This window comes from Ceratotherium simum, chromosome 38 (genome assembly GCF_057802395.1).
Source record: "Ceratotherium simum simum isolate JZ-2026a chromosome 38, ASM5780239v1, whole genome shotgun sequence".
Classification (NCBI taxonomy): domain Eukaryota; kingdom Metazoa; phylum Chordata; class Mammalia; order Perissodactyla; family Rhinocerotidae; genus Ceratotherium; species Ceratotherium simum.
The window spans coordinates 13,416,612-13,436,587 of record NC_141937.1 but is presented as its reverse complement, the minus strand read 5'-3'; the positions used below and the strand labels follow the sequence as shown (position 1 = coordinate 13,436,587).

The window sequence follows — 19,976 nt, the reverse complement described above, 5'->3', positions numbered from 1 at the left end:
GTGTCGAAGTGTGAAGCGGAGCTCACAGGACCATTATCGAACAGAAGCCAGTCATCTCATTTATAAGATTCCATCTTAAGATCATAATCCAAATTATGCGTGAGTTTCTTCCCATAGGAGCCTCAATATACCACCGAGACATCTGTCCATTTCCTCTCCTGGCAGCTTAAACTCTTTTTTATTCTGAAGAAATGTCAGGTACTTTAACACATTCATACTTTTGAATTCTTTACTCTTTTCCCTCATTTTTCACCTGGTTAAATCTGGCTCATCCTTTCAGACCCCAGCCAAATGCCACCTCCCATGAAGGCTTCTCTGACTTTTGAAGGCAGTTAGCTCTTATAAGAATCTTATATTCACTCAGTGTTATTTATTTGTAGTCGCTGTAATAATTGATTTATATTATCTCCCAAAGATCTTCATGGTAGGTACTATTTTTATCTTCCTTTTCACAAATGAGGAACTTCATCTTGGTCTGGTTAAGTAACTTCCCCACAGACCACACATATATAATAGCAGAGTAAATAAATCCCAAGACTGGGACCTAGGCCAGTAGGACTCAGATTCAGGAGCCTATTGTTTAACTCTACGTTGTTCTGCTTCTTCTGTCTTCTTTATTCCCACAGTGTTTTGCTGATGCCTCCGAAATGGATATTATAATTTATCTGTTTATATATCTGCATGGTACGTACATGGTGGTAACACTATCCACCCAACAGTCCAACCCAGAACCTGTGAGTAATCTCAGATAGGCCTTTTCCCCTTTCCCACACCTCTACTCAATCACTTCCTCTGTTCATGTCAATTTTTAGCTTATCAAATCTCTTTTATCAGCTCTGTAGCTTAATGACTACAACTCTGTTTGGATTCAATAACTGGCCAAGACTTTAAGACAGAATTGATGTTCTTAAACATGTCATGACTTCAAAATCTAGCACCTAGCCCAATGCCTGACACATAGGGAGCATTTAATAAATAGTTACCAAAAGGTTAACTATGTCATATCAATTTGTATTTCCTATGATGCCTTACTAATAGTCACTGGCACAAGTGGAGATTTACCAAATATCTGGAAAGCCATCAACTGCTTGATTACTCAGAGCTAAAAATGCCTCCACTAATGAATAACATCAGCAGAGTTAAACAACATAAAAGTTGCTCCAACATTTTTCTTACCCCCAAAGCAGCACATACATAGAGAAAAGCTCCTGGGATTGACTGACACTGAATTTGTACCCACCTGGAGAGTTGACCTTTGGTATTTCCTTGAAGTTAAAATGGACTTGTGTTGAATAAACCTCTAGTTCTAGCTAAAGTACTGTTTCCTCAAAAAACACAGTAGCTTTCTCCAGCATCCTGTTTTAACCATATCCTCCAAATACTAAGAATCTGGAACCCAAGAAATAGGAATGCATGGAGCGGAGGAGGGGGACTGGGGAGAGGGACAGAAGTTGTCCAGTGGTAGCTAACAAGCCCCTACCCAGGAATCTATTCCCCAGACAGCTGTCATGCACTTCCGCACTTGAAGTCCAGTTGGGACAGCAAATATGTTAAGCAGCCGCCTGAGTTTGATCTGTGTGTCAGGCTTATGCAGCATTGACACAGCCATTTCAGCATAGAGTTATGCTAATGCAGCCTAAAAATCGAGTTGCCAAAATTTCAGTTCTTTTTAGTTGATGAAAAATTTGAAAAAGAAATTCCTCACTTCGTCCCTGAATGTCACCAAATCTCTTAGACACACACCACAAGCACAGAGATGGAGTGAAGGTCAGGGCAGGTTTCCACAGGGACCAGAATCATCTGGGCTGGGCTGTTCACTGCACACAGTACACACACAAAGACCAGGAAATACATGTTCTGTGAGTAATGAATGCAGAGCTCTCTTGTGAAGTACACAGCAATTACCCATCTGCTGTTAGACTGACCATCCCACAGACGACAGTCCAGGCAACAGCAGATAACCCAACCACAGTGCCAGAAGCAAATGTCCATTCGCATTCAGGGAGCTTGTCCTCGTTGGCAGGAAAACTGAGCAAAGGAACCATGATTTACATGCAGAGACTACTGTTTCAGAAAAAGTTTTCACTCAACATTTTATTTTCAGGCAGTATTTAACGAAAGAATTTTATTTAAAAGAATTCTTAAGAAAACACTGTCATAAAGTTTTGATCTAAGATAATTCTGACATTTCTTCCCCACCAGAGCCATTCCTGAAAGCAAAAAATCTCAGAAGCTTTAGGTAAAAGAATTATGTACAACAGTAAAGACATGATTCCCTCTGAAGCCTTGTCACATTCCCTCTGAGCCCTGTCTTCTTTAAATTAAGGCTGTTTTCCTTTCTTAGTTTAAACATTGTTACTAAAATCTGAGATGAAAGAAATTTCTTAGTCAAGCCTTTAAGATTCATATAGGCTAGTAGTTATTTATTTGTTTATTTATTATCTCTCTATTTATTTATTTTAGTGAGAAATTAATCATAAAATAAAACTAAGCAATACTGATTTAGTGTATAATATTTTGTTATCACCACAGCGATGCACGGAAAGCCTCATAAATATCAAGGACTACATAAATAGATTCTTAGAGATGTTTAGGGATTGTACCAAATCTAATCATTATGTTGAAGATTTCCCAGCAATCTATGACCCAGATCCTAAGAGTGGCAATGCTAATTCTTTCTTTCAAGCCACAATTCGGTAAATTATGGCTTTTGTTTATTCACCTACCAGTTATGGCACAATTACTTGATGCCAAGGACCAGAGATTTCATGGTAAGTAGGCTGTCACACAGCTTCCAGGCAAACAGAGAAGATAGAGAATTGAATGAGGATAATAGGGTCTGCACATAAGTGCTATGATGTATCCCATTATAGCACTTACCCGGAACTGGGGAGTCAGGGAAGGCACCCCATGAGTCTATAAAAACAAAGACTTGAAAGATAAAGACCTGAGTGTAAGAGAATCTGATACAGGAACGCAGGTATGGTCCAGTAGGCATCGACCACAGACCGTGGGGGGAAAACCACATTCAGAGTGTCAAAGTCACACCATGCAGGGCCTTGTATGTTATGTTTGAAAGTGTGAAGTTTATCTGAAAGCCCATAAGAAGCCATTGCACAGATGTCAGCGGGTGAGTGGCATCATCAGGTTTGCATTTAGGAACATTCACTCTGCCTGTTGTGTGGCAAGTGGATTGGAGAGGGCAGGTGCAGAGGCAAACAGCCCAGTGAGCAGAGGGAAGGGCAAGTGTGTGTCTGTGAAGATGGAGAAATATTTCAGAGGTAAAACCAACAGAACTTGGTGAGTTAATACTTGTAGTTCTATATGAAACTTGAGCTTTGAAAATTCTGCTGTTTCCCTTCAGGGGAGAGAAAATACTATCAGATAACAAACAACTCAGCTTAACAAAAGAGAACAATGCTGTTCTACCACACACGTAATAAAACTTCAAATGCTTAGAATCTACTTCCTTGAGCAGTTTTATTAGCATCATTTACCAAACCAACCCTCAAGGATAACTCTCAGGTCAGGATCAACAACAGTGCCCTAAAATTGTTGCCCTTCCCCCACCACATGGTAAGCTCCTCATCTCGATACCCCAGTGCCAAGCAGAGTGCTCAGCACATACAGCTCAATAAACCTTAGTTTAGTGGAAATGAATTGTAATTCAGGATCTGATTAGGTCAAATGTGCCAAGCCTACTGAAACTACCTAGCATAAAAATAGGTCTCCTGTGCTACATTTTATTTAGAGAACAAATGACAGCAGAAAATTGAACTAATTCTCTGAACGGAAAGGTAAAGTAGGGTAACCACTGAAAAGCAGCTGGAAGAAATGCTTAAGAGAGACTTTAAGCAGTACCATTGTGATGCTGATGGCTGTGAGATAAAAGGAACCCATAAATAGACACACAAGGAGATCTGGGCTGATTGAGTCTAGGAGGGGAGGATGGCTCACGAAATGAGAAAGACCATAAGTAGCTAGAAGTCCCACCAATAAGAACAGAATCCACTTGTGCCCAGGTCCAAGGGGAATCAGGTTACATGTTACAGCAGTAACGGCTCTAGATTGGGAATTATATGGATGATACGTCTTTGTATGGATGATAATCTTTTGAGAATATGGATGGATGGATTCTTATATGGATGATAGCCTTTTGGTAATCACATCTGCAATCTTTGTTCCAATATCCAGGGTTATATTTTTTTTTAAGATGTAGAGATTTTAACTTGTTTCAAGTCACAATTAAATCTCCAGTTCTTACCTAATACAGTGGCTGATACGTGATGGAGTCCAGAGTAATCGGTGAACATCAAATGAATGTTTCAATGAATTTATTAATTTAAAGTGCTTAGGTACTCTCTTATTATCCTAATTTCTATTTCTTCTTAAGCATATAAGATGACCTCCTTCCAGTTGGAAGACTACGTTCTTTCAGTGGAAAAGGTGAAGCTATGTAGGAAATAAACACTGCATCACTGTTCTCAAAGATCCAAAAATTCTAATTCTTCCTTTTCATTTCTTTGTTCCATATAACACATACACATGTGCTTATGATCATATGCATTTTTTCTTTTTAAAATTTATCATAAACTTTGGGTACTCTGAACCTCAGTCTTCCTGACCCTACTTTTACAGATCTGTGATGTCCATTTGTTTTTCCCCTTGACCACAGGAGCCTCCTTTAACAACCTGTACTTATGTCTTTATATCTAATTCTAGAAAAGTCTCCCACTGAGGCCACATTTATTCTCTTAGTTGTTTCTCTTCTTTATCTTCATCGTGATTATTCATGTTTTTATTATCGAACACCATCCACCCATTCATGCCAAGGGATCACGCTTTCCTTTTCTGCAAGTTTTAGATGGTGAATTTCTTAGGCTATAACTGACTATGATTTGTGTTTTCATTTTTAGTTTTCTGCAGTCCTGTCTCCCAAAGTTTCCACTATTTTTCATCACTAGCAAGCTTTTCCTCCTCATTTAGAATTAGCATCACAATTAAAGTGCTCGCATTGCCTTCTCTATTTCTGGGATATGAAAGTGTTAACAAAGCAAGCAGAGAATTAATCAGCTGCCCTGATTTTTAGTAAGGTGTCCCTTCCAGGAGCTGTCTAGTTCACTCAATTTCTCCGTTACTATTACTACAACCTGCCTTGACATCCATTTTCTAATTTTCATCAGAAAATCATTGTCCGTTTACTATCTGGCAGGAAGTCTATACTATATTCTCTCAACACCCCACTTCTATTTTGCTTTCGGCTCAACTCCAAAAAGTCTACCCTATGGACCCATCATGAGGTCATTAGATTTGCCAAAAGATACACACCACACAATCCCACACTACCCTACATCCCCTTCTATTAGATATGCCATATTACTTGTATCAACTGAATTTTTCCTGCATAAGTTTCCTCGTCTAATAGAGATAATATACTTGCTCAATTGCCTTACCTAATTTATGCAAATTTATGGTGATAAAATTATTTTTAAAGGGACTTACAATTTCAGTACAATAATTAACAGAATTTTTCCCATAGAGGTTGCATGAGAGGTTGCCCTAGTACCATACTTAACTTAAAATACAGAGATAGCTTGTGTACAGTACATTAAAATCATGATTATGTTTCCTGATCTTTAAAAGTAAATACTAGGAGTCTTAAACAAATGCTTGGTGATCACTAGAAACCCTTGAAACCTAACAAGAGGATCATTTAATTCCATTGTGGCTAATGAAATGGAGGACAATAAACAGCTAGCCAAACTTAAAATCGACTTGTCTATTTTTTTACTCGCTTATCAAACTGGTGATTAATATCTAAAGTCCCAGGTGTTCCAAATAGTACTTACAGGAACATTGCCATCAGTAGCCATATATGATGTCAAAAGGGCAGAAACAAAAGCTGGAAGACAAAAAAGATTTTCAGTTAAAGGTGAGATTCAAATGTTCGTAAAAGCATATATCTCTTTGATGGAGGGAAAGGCATTTCTGTTTTGACTGATGAATTTCACCATAAAAGCAATTCATTAAATGGCCTTTTATGCAGAACTCAATAAGCCAACTATTTAAAAATGAGTTTATAAAATAAGCCAGAATTTCATCTGCACATTTGTCAGTATTCTTTCAAGTCTAGAGCAAGACGTGTACTATTTACATACTTTATATTGTATTATATATAAACATACATCTTTGAAAAGTGAAGATATTTTCCTCTTCATGATGAACAATGCAGAGTAAGATGTGGAAATATTTGATCCATTGCTATTATTCTGATGGAATTAACTAAACAATTTCAAAAATGTAACTAAGCCCTCTGCCTCAGAAGTCCCAACTTTAATATGAAGATGAGCCTTTTTGATGTATTGCACTTTGTAGTGGATTACCTGAAAAACAAGACACTCTGTGGTTTCAAGAAAAGGAGATGAAAACAAAAAGAAAAAAATCTCATATTTTCAGACTGTGACAAGCAAGAAACTTGTTAAACATCTACAAGCCACTGAAACTCTCCCCAAAGCAGAGAGCCTTTCAATGTCTTCCCAGCGACACCACAAATACAGACCCATACTCCAGGTGACTTTATTTCTTATACCAATGGTTCCCGAATTTTGAAGAATGGATACCCCTTTTTAAATGTCAAAAATGCCATATTTATATTACGTAGATATTAATAAAATATTTATTTGTAAAATGTCAAAGAGAAAAACCACAATAAAAAAAGACTGATAAATTTAATTATTTAATTTTACCTTATTTATTAAAAAAAAATGCTAAAACCTAAATAAAAAAATCAAATCACAAGCTGGTGAAAATATTTGCAATATATACTTAATATATAAGAATCATAATATAAAAGAGTTCTGAAACACCAATAAGAAAATAACGATAGATAACATGTGAAGGAAAATTCAAAAAACGAAAATATGTAAATGACTAATGTTTAATCTCATTAGTGATAAAACGAGGGCAAAATAAAACAACAACATGATTCCATTTTAAATTTTCAAAATTGGCACACACAAAAAATATTAAGTGACAGAAGCCAAGTTTGGTGGAGGTATGTTGAAAAGAATAATTTGTTGTTGTTGGGATGTCAAATTATTACAGCCTTGCTGGAGGGCAATTTATCAAGACGACGACGATGATGATGATGATGATGATGATGATGACAATGACAATCACAATGGTCACTGACATTTGCTGAGTTGTTACTACGTGTCATCAACTACACTAAGCACGACCATAGCAAACACACAGAGTTTTACAACATATCCTTAATGAAAAAGTAGTAAAAAACATGGGCAGTGTGACCCCATTCATTTTCTATCTAAAAATATAGGTTTATATACATACAACTCATACATCAATGCATTGGGGGAGAAAGTCTGAAGATATTTACAGCAAAATGTGTACAGTAATTACCTATGAGAGTTGGAATAACCAGTAATTTATTTTTTATTCCTCTATGTATTTATTTTCTACAGTAAGTATTTATTTATAAAATAAAAATGTTCAGATAAAATGCTATAAATATTTTATTGACTTTTTATAGCAATGCGTTTTTAGTATCCATTGATTGAGTGAACACATAATGAACAAAAGCTAGTTTGAATTCAGCAGCGCTTTTAGGTAAAGAAGATTATAGAACTTGTAGGAGTTAAGAGCAAAGCTTTGGATTGGTCTGGACTGAAGTCCCAGCTTGGCAATTTACTGTGTAATCTTGGGCAAATAACTGATGTTTTGGGGCTTCAAGACTGTCTTCTGTGAAATGGGGCTAATAATAGTATTTCCTTCTTAGGGTCAGACAAGAATTAAGTGAGAAAATATCTCTATAAGGATCATAATAGAGCCTAATATAATAAATGCTCAATAAATTGCTTTTTGTCATAAGATATATTCATTCCTTAGGCAAGCATTTATTAAAGGTCAGCTATATACACCCTTTAAATCTGATACATAGCATCACTGTGTAACCTTTCCTGACTCTATCCAGATGGCTAATCGGCTCCTCCTCTGTAATAATATAATTGCTAAATTTCTTGCATTTATTAAGCAGTTATTATATGCCCGGCAATTGATGATTTTCATGTATCATATCATATGATTGTTAGAACCACCTTATGAATAATCTACTATTGTTAGTCCCATGTGTTAGATGAGGTAATTTAGGCAATTTAGAGGCGGAGGCTAGTAAATGGATATTTCCAAATACAAACCCAGATTACAGAGCCCGCATTCTTAACCACCATGGTACCACCCTGGCTCCCCCAAAGTCTCCTACAGGACGTTGTTCATAACTAACTCCTCAATGGCCACGGTATTGTACCATGATGTTGTGAACAGGTCCCCTTGATTGGACAATGAGAATGTCAAAGGTACAGGCTAAGACCCAGTCTTCTTCATGCCCCAGAGCCTAGCCCAGTGAAGCGCACAACATAGGCAAGAGTTGTCAAAATGATTTTTAAACTAACATATCTCACTCTCAGAAATTTTACTATTTCAGTAGAATTCTGAATCCCTTCACTCAGCCAGTCTTCTAATAGTAAAACAAGCACAGAATTGACAGGAGATGATGGAAGACAAAGGGAAAAAATTCATCTCTAATTCTTCCCCTAAGCATTGGGATTTGTTGACAATACACTGCTCTAGTCAGTGATATTAAGCCTTCCTTGGATCTTGGGAATATTTCTCTTGTACATATTGTACCTCTTTACCTCCTAACTATCTCTCTAGTGTGTCCACTCTGTCTGTACCCATTGCTACCACCCTAGTCCAAGGCACAAGCACCTGTCTCTTGGACCACTGCAGGAACATCCTAGCTGATGTCCCAGCTTTCCTTCTTTCCCAGAGTGATGTTTTTTCAATGTACATTTGACTATTTATCTCTTTCCTTAAATGTCCACAATGGCCATTGGTCTTGAGATAAAGACCAAAATCATGAAAATCTCCTACAAGGAAGGCTTTGTACCTGGCCTCTGCCTCATCTCCAGCCCCATCTTGGATCATTTCCATGTATCTTTCTTCCCATCTCCCTGACTCACTGGCTTTTTTTTTTGACTCCTTAAACAGGTTTCTACCAATCTTAGAACTTTGTGCATGCTCTTCATCAACAGCCGCCACCCAAGATGGCTTATATCATCTAATCTTTCAGCCCTCAGACCAAACATCATTTAGTCAAGAAAGCTGTCCCTTTCTTTTTCTTATCTTTATGAAAGATCAATCCCCTTTTATGTTCTCTCATAGCACCTTATCAATTATTCATAGACATTCTCATAATTGAGCATCTGAATTATTAATTTTGCAATTGGCTCTTTAACATCTGACTCCCCACTATAGTATAATCTACCTGAGGGCAGGCACTGTGTCTTATCTTGTTCAGTTGTTTACTGCTATATCCTCAGTCTTTGTACACAGGTGATTCAATAGACATTTGTTGAGTAAACAAATTAAAAATACAAACAATAAAAGCACTAAACTCTAGATAAATTTCCATAAAGAAAACCTATGAATTCCAAATTTTTTGTTCCTTGGAATATTGCTGTCATGAATATCCCATTAGAAATCTCCTTCTCTATCTGCAGGATATGGAAATGAAACTGTTGATGTCAGACTTCCCTGAGTCAAAGAGCAAATGGGAGCCAGCCCTGATGGCCTACTGTTTAAAGTTCGGCATGCTCCGCTTTGGTGGCCTGGGTTCGGTTCCCAGGTGCAGAACTACACCACTTGTCTGTCATTAGCCATGCTGTGGTGGCGGCTCACATAGAAGAACTAGAAGGACTTACAACTATGTACTGGGGCTTTCAGGAGGGGAAAAAAAAGAGAGAGGAAGATCGGCAACAGGTGTTAGCTCAGGGTGAATCTTTCCCAGCAAAAAAAAAAAAAGAAATATAGAATCAGTGGTTCAGGCTGGGAGGAATAGGAGAGGGGACCTAGGGATAGTGTACCTTGGTGGAGGCTTTGTGTGTGTATTCACTTAATGATTTTGGAGTTTCGATACTTTATTTCTTGAAGTAGTTGACATATGTGAAATCTAAAATTTCACCAAAATGATTCAAAGACAATCTGGGACAGAAGGATCATCAAAACAATCTAAGCTCAACTCTTGTTTCTCATCTTCCGTACAAAGCACATAGCCATAGTCTGGAGGAATTAGGAAGTGAAATGGTGGTCATGGAGACTCATGTCAATACATTTGCTTTTTGTTTGGACAATGAGACCCACCTCAGCTAACCATGTTATAGAGCACACGGTATCCACATATTGATAAGCTAAATATGTAGGCCCAAGATTTTGATAAAAATATGTATAAAGCACACAATAAAAGCAGCTTATGACAAATAATAATGATGCTGGCACCGTGCTTTGAAAGTAATAATTTTTCCATATTCCCAACACTTTCTGAGAATATCGGTGTAAGGAAAGTGCCTAGAACTGAAAGAGTTTAAGGAAGAGTAGTAGTTATTTGATATTGTCTTGATAAAGGATTTTTGCTTAATTCCTAGGAATTAAAAATGTATAAGACCCTAATGGAAGGGTAACAAATAACTTTCACAAATCAAGAGATTTTCAATTCTCTGCTATCAAGAAAATTAAAGAAAAATCTATTTTAATTGTCTGTTAATCATTAAAAGTAGTTGTGATAGACCACCATCTGGTATTTGGCACATACGTGGAAGGAGTTCAAGAAACGCTCCATTCCCGTCTATTTATTTATGTGAAAAATAGTTTTCAGTGCTTACATATATAAAAGCCAATATAGGATTAAAATTGTTTCTGAACTCTCCTTCATTCTGGCAATAAATAATATTCATCCATTCATAATAGGGGAAAGGCCTAATTAAACAAAGCATTTTCAATAAAAATATTTACCTCATATATTAATCATTATTTGTCAAAACGTGTAACATATTCATGTTGTTTGTTAAATTATGTACCAATAGTAATTATAATGATAACTCACTCTAAATGAAATCTTTTATGGCTTAAAGAATTATGTCACCCAAAAAATTTCAAATGAATTTCAATTTTATTACGTATTTTTTTTGCTGAAATGTATGATAGAATTATCAATAAAAGTTTTTCAAGCATAAAAATATTATATAATTGGATAAAAATCCATGGGATAATGGAATGAAAATAAAAGTTCCAGGAAGAAAACAGAACAATGTAAAATTTAAAACTCAAAACATTACATTTTTAAAAAAATAATGAGACATATCAAATCTCTGTTGTATTGCATAGGTTTATAGTTAAAGAGAAATATAACCTTTTTTACTATTAAGATTTGTAATATGCCAGAAATTACATTTTTTGCAACTATTTCAACGTATGATAAAAACTTTAGGTGGCAATTTAAAGTGTAAGGGAGTACATAGAGTTTGTAAATTATTTTCTGGGTATACAACCAAAAAAAATATTTTAAAACTACTGCACACACATGGATTAGGGTCAAACAGATTCCACTCTGCCACTTGTTAAATGTGGAAACTTATGAAAATCACTTATTTTTCCTGAATAGCAGATACCTCATCTGTTAAACAGAAAGAATAAAAACCAACTCATAGGGTTTTTGGGAGAATTAAATAAAATATCATATGGAAAACATGTAGGGCACAATGCATCTCAATAAGCGGTAGCAATTACCTAGAATGGGAGCAATTATCTGGAAATAGCTTTGTTATAGAAAGCTATTCTTCGTAATGGAATTAGCACACAACTAAAGAGTTTGAGCAAGTGTGATAACAGGTTTCATCAAATAAAATAGCTTTCACCCTTCAAGGTTAATTAAACTCCCTAACCTACTCTCCTAAAGACATTTTTGGTACCTTGTTTCAGAGTTTAAGGGAATAGTTTTCTCAGTGTATTCGAGACAGTTATCTTCTTTAAAGAACAATTCCTCAACAAACCACAACATGAGATTTTGCCAAATCTCATTATCTAGCCAAATATATTATCTCATCATGAGATCATTAACATATTTTTAAGTTTGAGAAATAAAATATATTTCTGATAAAGTCTGTAACTAAAAAGGGGAAAACACATTTCACTATCAAATGAATAATAAAGTTAATTTCAAAAAAGAGATTTTCCTTGACAAATTCTGGTTGTTATGAACTGACCGTTTGTGTCCCCCAAAATTTGTATATTGAAATCTAATTCCCAGTGTGATGGTATTTGAATGTGGGGCTTTGGGAAGGTAATTAGGTCATAAGGGTACAGCTCTCGTAAACGGGATTAGTGCCTTACAAGAAGAGGTCAGAGAGCTAGCCCACTCTCTTTCCACCATGTGAAGATACAAGGAGAAATCAGTCGTCTGCAACCCAGAAGAGGGCTCCCACCAGAACCTGGCTATGTTGGCACCATGATTTTAGACTTCCAGCCTCCAGAAGTGTGAGAAATAAATTCCTGTTGTTGATAAGCCACCCAGTTTATGGTATTTTGTTACAGCAGCCCCAGCTAAGACACTGGTGAAGAATCATTCCATTTTGTTTTAGGCACAAACAAAATGCAATTTATCCTAGTAATGTATTTTAGAAACTGTTTGGTAAGTTAGTTATAGTTATTTGGACTCTGATCCTGTGTCATTTTAAAACTAGAAAATAAACGAAGAATATAAATATGTAACAAATACTCTCTTGATAAAGAAGGCAGTTGCTAGTATAAGTGGTACTTTTTTTTAAGAACTAAGAAAAAAATTCACTAAAGGGAGATATAGGTTCAACTGCTCCAAAAGTAACTGTCTTGATTATTCCTCAATAAACATTATAATCTTTAGGATGATGCAGCAAAATAAGCCCCAGGCCTAATGTTTTAAAGATTTTTCCAAAAAGACAATTCATTATGATTTAGAGATAATTTTCCAATTGAAATAAACTATGGGCTAAGTTTATTTTCTTTTTCACAGAGCCATAAGTGAAAACAACATAACTCTGAACTCAAATTTTAAAAACTCATAGATAAATTTATAATATGCTTACCCTTTAAAATTACAATGCTAGCATTTGACAAGACATTCTCGGAGCAATAAATGGATTTATAGGAAGTCCATGAAGGTAGGCAAGCAACGTGCATTATTCTTAACCAAGAAACTAGAGCTAAAGAGGAAACAGAAAACGCTGGTCATTCTAGAGGCAGAAGTCTCCATCATCAAAAAGCCTGTAATACATGTGGCAATAAAGTCCAAGCTTAACTCACAATAAGAACTGTCTGTCAGCAAGCATCTTCTGTTAAATGATAGTCCATCACAGCAATGCCATGGGAAGCAGGAGAGAAAATTCATCTCTGCTCACACAATATAGGAGCAGAGGACGTGAAATAATCCATTAGTTTGGCCAATTAGCAGGAGATCTCGTTAAGGCAGAGCAGGAGAGAGGAAGCAAAATGCAAGGTGACCTCCCCATGAACACATGTTTGGTGATGTAGGGGACGGGGGTGGTCTCGAGTTGTTAATTTTGTCCAGGAAATTTATGAAAAGGAAAAATGGCTTTATCCAAATTCCTTCAAACTTTTTTCATTTTAATTTAAGCTCTGTTGTTATTCTGAATCCAATCCATTTCCTACATGCTTTAAAAAAATCCTCATTCTTTCTTTCTCGATCATCTATTTTCTCTTTTTTATTGTTAACTTTTCCACTCATTTCGCTGCATTTCTTTTCTGCTGCCTCTCCACTCTGAGGATGAACTGACAGATGGTTTTAAGAGCCACAGCTTTTTTTAAACAGAAACTCTGATGATTAAAATTATTTTCAACACCACTAAAATACTGTGATACATCATCGGAGGAGATTGGCTCTTCCCTACTTTTTCTTCTTGCATTCCCACATAAGCTGTCAGTCTTGACAATCAAGGCTTCAACATAAAAATCCACAAATCTCAGGGGGGAGAGAACCCTTCTTTCAGCCAATAATGTCAATCTCTGCTCCCACAGGATCATTTTACCATAGTAACAAGCAGGTGGCAAACTGGAAGAGATCTGGAACAATCTGCCTTGTTTACCTCTTGGAAGAACCTGCACCAAACGCAAATGGCTGTTGGCCATGCCCCTCATGGAGGGACAAATCTCCCTCGTGTCTCTGGACTGTAGGAGTCTCATGCCCTTCTGTGGGCCTCCAGAACCAGAAACATCAAAGATTATGGTCTGCACCCCAGCATGCCCTTAGGGCTTGGGCAAGCACGAGGGGTTCTATCCATCCCCCTCCAGGGCCATAGCGGGGCCCCGCCCACGTGCGCCCTGTTCCTCTTGCTCCCAATTGAGGCTCTTCCCCTTTGCCAGCATGTGGGGTCGACCAGATGCCCAAAGAGCACCAGGATTCATCTCTAATGAGATTAGTTCTGTTTCCACAATTGTCTTAAATTCCAAGATGCCAGCCCGGTGAGTGATTGCTCCTACCAACCCTCCACATTCAGGCTAGCATGCTGACTTTCGCTATTCAAATTATTTCCTTAGGCAGGGGCCCCGCAAAACATATTTGCACGTACACCCCCCAACACACACACATGCACACACACAAACACATGCTAGCAGCAGCCTTGTGACCAATGCAGATAAAACCTTCATGGTACCTGCCTCCTCTCCTAGGCCAGCAACAAATCCAAGGAACTTCTAGGAGCTAGTCATTCTAACATCCAAACTAACTGTGTGCTTAGATCCAATTTAAGAGATTTGTGATGGAAACCCAAGGAGCCTCCTCAAAGGTTTGTACTAGTCCCAAGATACTACGTCATGTAGAAAAAATGCTCCAGGCCTACCATGAGGCCACAGGAAGCTTTGGTAGCCCCTAAGCAAAGTAGCAATTATTAGGTCCACTACAGTCTGTCACATAAGCGCATCCTGGTTCCCTACAATGGCAGACCCTAAGAACAACACCTGATTCCTAAGTTCACTTCACTCCAGCCTGTGGGGTGAGAGCAGATACATTGCTCTAAACTGGGCCAGACAGAAAGGTAAATGGCGTTTCTGCAATCTGCATCCCTAAATTTCTCCACACGAATAATAATCTATTTTCTCTCTATGGAAAATAGTATATTTTTCTGCTTGTGAAATCCAGACCTTGTGCACCCTCCTCTGAGGCAGCCAATCACCTTAACTCAGGTTTGCCAAACAACCTTCCACAGAACACTCCTTCCACCAAAGTGAATAGGTATACCCTGTGTGGCAGTGGTCTCTGCCATGGGACCATTGCTGGCTGGAAGGAAGCCAGGAAAAGAAAAACTATTATAAAAGCTGCCTGCTGGGGCCGGCCCGTGGCTTAGCGGTTAAGTGCACGCGCTCTGCTACTGGCAGCCCGGGGTTCGGATCTCGGGCGCACACCGACGCACGGCTTCTCCAGCCATGCTGAGGCCGCGTCCCACATACAGCAACTAGAAGGATGTGCAACTATGACATACAACTATCTACTGGGGCTTTGGGGGAAAAAAAAAAGGAGGAGGATTGGCAATAGGTGTTAGCTCAGGGCCAGTATTCCTCAGCAAAAAGAGGAGGATTAGCATGGATGTTAGCTCAGGGCTCATCTTCCTCACAAAAAAATAAATAAAAAATAAAACTGTTTAAAAAAAAAAAAGCTGCCTGCTGTTTGCACCCAGTGCTCTAGAGTTGGAGCCAAAGTTCCTCTTTGTCTGGCCAGCTCTTTCATTGGGAAATATCACTTTCATGGGCCTTATGAATCTGCAGTGGTAGATCCCAGTGCCCCGTCAGACAGGAGAGGTAGAGACCCTGGGGAGCTGCACTGTTCCCCGTACTAATGGGAAAGGCTGCCTTTATCAAGGGCACGGTGACCTCTCTTGTAGGCTCTGATAATGATATTTGGCAGAATTATTACACACTGTTTTCAGCCTTCACAGCAGCTCTATAAAGTAATATTACCTATACTTTTACAAATGAAGAAACTGACATACAGAGTAAGTAGCCTAAGTAGTTTACACAGCTATCAAGTGATTAAGTGAGAATTTGAATTGAGGTCTTTAGACTCCAAGGCAGGGCCCTTTGGACATTAGCAGTGTTGTCTCTTATAACGTCTTTGCCTGTTCAACTTCTCCGTAGCAGCATGCTTAATTTTTCCGAAAACAGTAAATCTCAGTACATGCTTACAGAATGAATGAGTCCAATAATTCTTGTAGACACTCCGGGCCAGGCATACAGTAGGCACTTAATGAATATCTGTTGACTTATATTGACCCTGCCTCTACTCTAAGACAAGTTGGAGTGGGTAAACTATTTACCAAATTTGGACAATTCAGAAGGGGCTTTACGTGACTCATAGGAATTGGTACCTTGTACCCAAAGGGTTCCATGGGGGACCACAGATCAGCTGCCATTGGGTAATTGTGAAGGGTCTCATCAGCAAGAATATAGGTCCTAGAGAGAGACATTGAAGAGTCAAATGCAGCTTGTTTTGGTATTGAGCATCCTTGCCAAGGCTTCATTCAGAAATAATGTGGGCTGATTTCCTGGTCAGAATCCTAAACGGGCAGCTATTGAATCTAAGGCTTCTATTCGTATCAGCCTGCCAACAACCCTTGTGCAAGTACCTGAATTTTGCATCTGCTGACAATTCTAGGTAAATATCTCCGAAACTTCTAAAGCAAGAGTGAGAGATACAGCCAAGACGTATATATTCATTCTTTAGGAAGAACTGTTAAATTAATGCTATCCTTAAATACCCCAAAATTGAGACATTTATTGACAGAATCCACGTGAACTATTGCCTCCAGAAATAGATTCACTTGCTCTGGAATCATGTTATGTATGCAAAGAGACACCTAGTGGGCAAACATGTAAGTACACTATTTGGCTTGAAACCAAAGACTGAAACATCCTTTGGACGCCCTTAATTGACATTCTTCTGATTTCAACAGAGCATTTTTTAAACTGCTAGAATTGTAAACCCAGAAATCTAAGTTTTACAAAAGAATATTTTGTGTTTATTTATAAACGAAGTTTTCTCTCTTTGGTTTTTTAATTAGACTATCTTACTGCATGAACTCTTGAGAGGTAATATAAAAATTACAGAGTAGGTTGTAATTGGCCAGACACTTCAGTTCGCCTTTCCCTGAACACATATGTGCTTTTTTTTTTTTTTTTTTTGTTTCCATCCCTTTATAGACTTTGCATGTAAGATTTTCCATTTGTCTTTGGGTTGTTTTAGTCTTGCCTTTAATTAGGTAAAGCCAAACACTTTTTTTTGCCAGCCAGCTTCCTGTGGCCCGCCCACTGTCTTCATTTTGCACCCCCTTTCTCTCTGACACCTCACCTACACACTGTTTACACCTATCTCCTCACATTCAACTTACCTATGCACCTGCCACCCTCCCACTGCCCTAGATAACTTGGTCTAACCTCAAAAGTAAAAGTCTGTTATCACAAAAAATAAGGAATCGTCTATTTTTTTCTTTACTCCATAGTACTGAAATTTGGTTCTGTCAAAAGTTTAGAGTAGAAATTGTTTTTTAATTAAATAGATATGTTTAATTGCAATTTATATGACCTCATGGACTCAAACTCCTAGAATTTTAGATCTGAAAGAGGAACACTTGATCTAGGGGAAGACACATGACATTTACAAAGTCCAGTTACTCTGAGACTGCCATGCTGTAAAAAGCCAAGCCATGTGGATAGGCCCAAGATAATGAAGCTCCATGTGGAGAAGGAGATACCAAGGGACACCAAGGCTCCAGACATGTGGATGACAAGTGATCTTGGAAGCAGATCCTCCTGTCCCAACCACTCCAGCTGAAACCACGTGGATCAGAGATCTACTACCAAGCCAAGCCCTTCCCAAATTCCTGCCGTGAGCAAAACAAAGAGGTGATCCTTACTTCCTCCATCACATATTTGATGGTGAAATTTTGAAATCTTTTCCTTTGATATTAGGAATAAACGAAAGTGCTCATTATCATTCAAAAACATTGTATGAGAAGTGCTTGTAAAAAATTAGTGACAGTTAAAATGATCAAAAAATAAGAAATCGGCTGTCAATATTTTCAGATGATATGATTTTACATGTGGAAAACATCTATACATGAATTATTAAAACTAAAAAGTGGAGATAGAAGGACTGCTAGATACAAGGGCTATTGCCCTTGTAAAGATGCCCTATGTAAAGATCAGTAACATTTCCACATACCAGCAACAAAGAGCATGAAAATATAATTTTTAAGAAGATACATATATAACAACATCATAAAATTCCAAACACATTCGAATAAATCCAACAACAGACACGTAATACTTCTATGAAGAAATGTATAAAATGTTATTGAAAGAAATTAAACAAGACCTAAATAATCGAAAGGATATATCATGTTTATTAATTGGAAGACTAGAGATTACAAAGATGAATATAGTTAGTACTTTTTGTTTTGCTGTTAACTTTATTATTCTACAGTCATGAAGATATTATCCTATCTCTTCTTCTAGAACTTCTGTTGTTTTGCCTTTCATATTGGATCTACAATCTACATGCAATTGATTTTTGATTATAGTTTCAAATAAAGGTCAAGTTTCATTTTTTTAAATTCATAACCAATTGCCTTGGTATCATTTATTGAAAATACTGTCATTTCCTCATTGGCTGCAACCATACAAGAAAAAGCTTGATAAGTTGGAACACACTAAAATTAAAAATTTCCATTCACCGAAAGACATTAGGGATTATAAAAGCAAGCAACTGAATGAGAAAAAATATGTGCAATACGTATAACCTAGACAAGGCTATATTCCAGAACATATAAAGAACGTAAATCAATAAGAAACAGGCAGAAAACCTGAGAGAAAAATGAGAAGAGACTTAACAGCCATTTCGAAAAGGAGGATATCAATTAGCCAATATACATATGAAAAGGTGCTTACCTTCATTAACAATCAGGGAAATGCTTGTCAAAACTGCGAAGAAGCATCATTCAACACCCACCAAAATCATGAAACTTTAAAATACTGACAATACAAAGTGTCGGCAACATTGTGGAGCCAATGAAAACTCTCAGACACTGCTGCTGGGAGTGTAAATTAGGGCAGCAGTTTGGAAAACTGTTTGGCAACATCTGCTAAAGCTTATTACATATGCACAGTCTATGACCGATCAATTTCATTCTTAGATGTACATGCATCAGACATGCATGCACATGTACACTGAAAACACGCATAAGAATGTTTCTAGCAGCTTTATTAATGATAGCCCAAATGTTAAAAACAACCCAAATGTCCATGAACAGGAAAGTGGATAAACAAATTGTGGGATAGTCATAAAATGAAATACTACTTAGCGTTAAAAAGGGAAATACTACTTATACCTACAGTCACATAATATTGAGAGAAATAGGCCAGACCCAAAAGAATATAAACTATATGACTCTGTTTATGTAAAATAATGAAACAGGCAAAACTAGACCATAGTGTTTAGTGAAGTACACTTGGGTCATAAAATTATAAAGCACTGCAAGGAAGTAATGACCACAAATGGCAGGAGAGTGGTTACCTTTGGAGAGAGAGCAGGGATTATTTATTGGAAGGGTTATAAGAAGGGATTCTGGGGTCTCAACAGTATTCTATTTCTTGACTCAAGTGGTAACTACAAGAATTTATGCTTTGCAATAAATCATGAAGCTATTCAAATTTGTTTTTTGCACTGATGAATAATGTATGCTATATTTAACATAATGTATGCTATATTTCAAAATAAAAGTTATTTTAAAAAGCGAGACTTAGCAATATGTTATCTAAAAGAAGAAAACCAGAAAAAAAAGATGGAAACAGATATCCAGGCAAACATAAACCGAAAGAAAGCTGGGTTGACAATTTTAATATCTGAAAATATAAAATTCATAGTAAATATACATAATAGAGAAAGAGGTTATGAAGAGACTACAAAAAAAATAAAGCCAGAAAATATAACCTTCATAAACATATAAATATATTGCCTCAAAATATATCAAGCAACCACAACTCAAAACTAGAAAGAGAAATAAATAATTCGGTAATAATAA

The 19,976-nt window shown here is 37.2% G+C and overlaps 1 protein-coding gene across 4 annotated transcripts in view; it reads right to left on the bottom strand.

Annotated features, from left to right (window-relative positions):
- IPCEF1 (interaction protein for cytohesin exchange factors 1) overlaps positions 1–19,976 on the bottom strand; it is a 164,827-nt gene that overhangs the window by 82,988 nt on the left and 61,863 nt on the right. For all 4 annotated transcript variants that reach the window (XM_087425118.1, XM_087425119.1, XM_004440693.3 and 1 more), the window contains one exon: positions 5,850–5,902. In XM_087425118.1, the coding sequence (XP_087281244.1) occupies positions 5,850–5,873 (24 nt within the window). In that variant the 5' untranslated portion in view covers positions 5,874–5,902. The remainder of the gene's footprint in view (positions 1–5,849; positions 5,903–19,976) is intronic.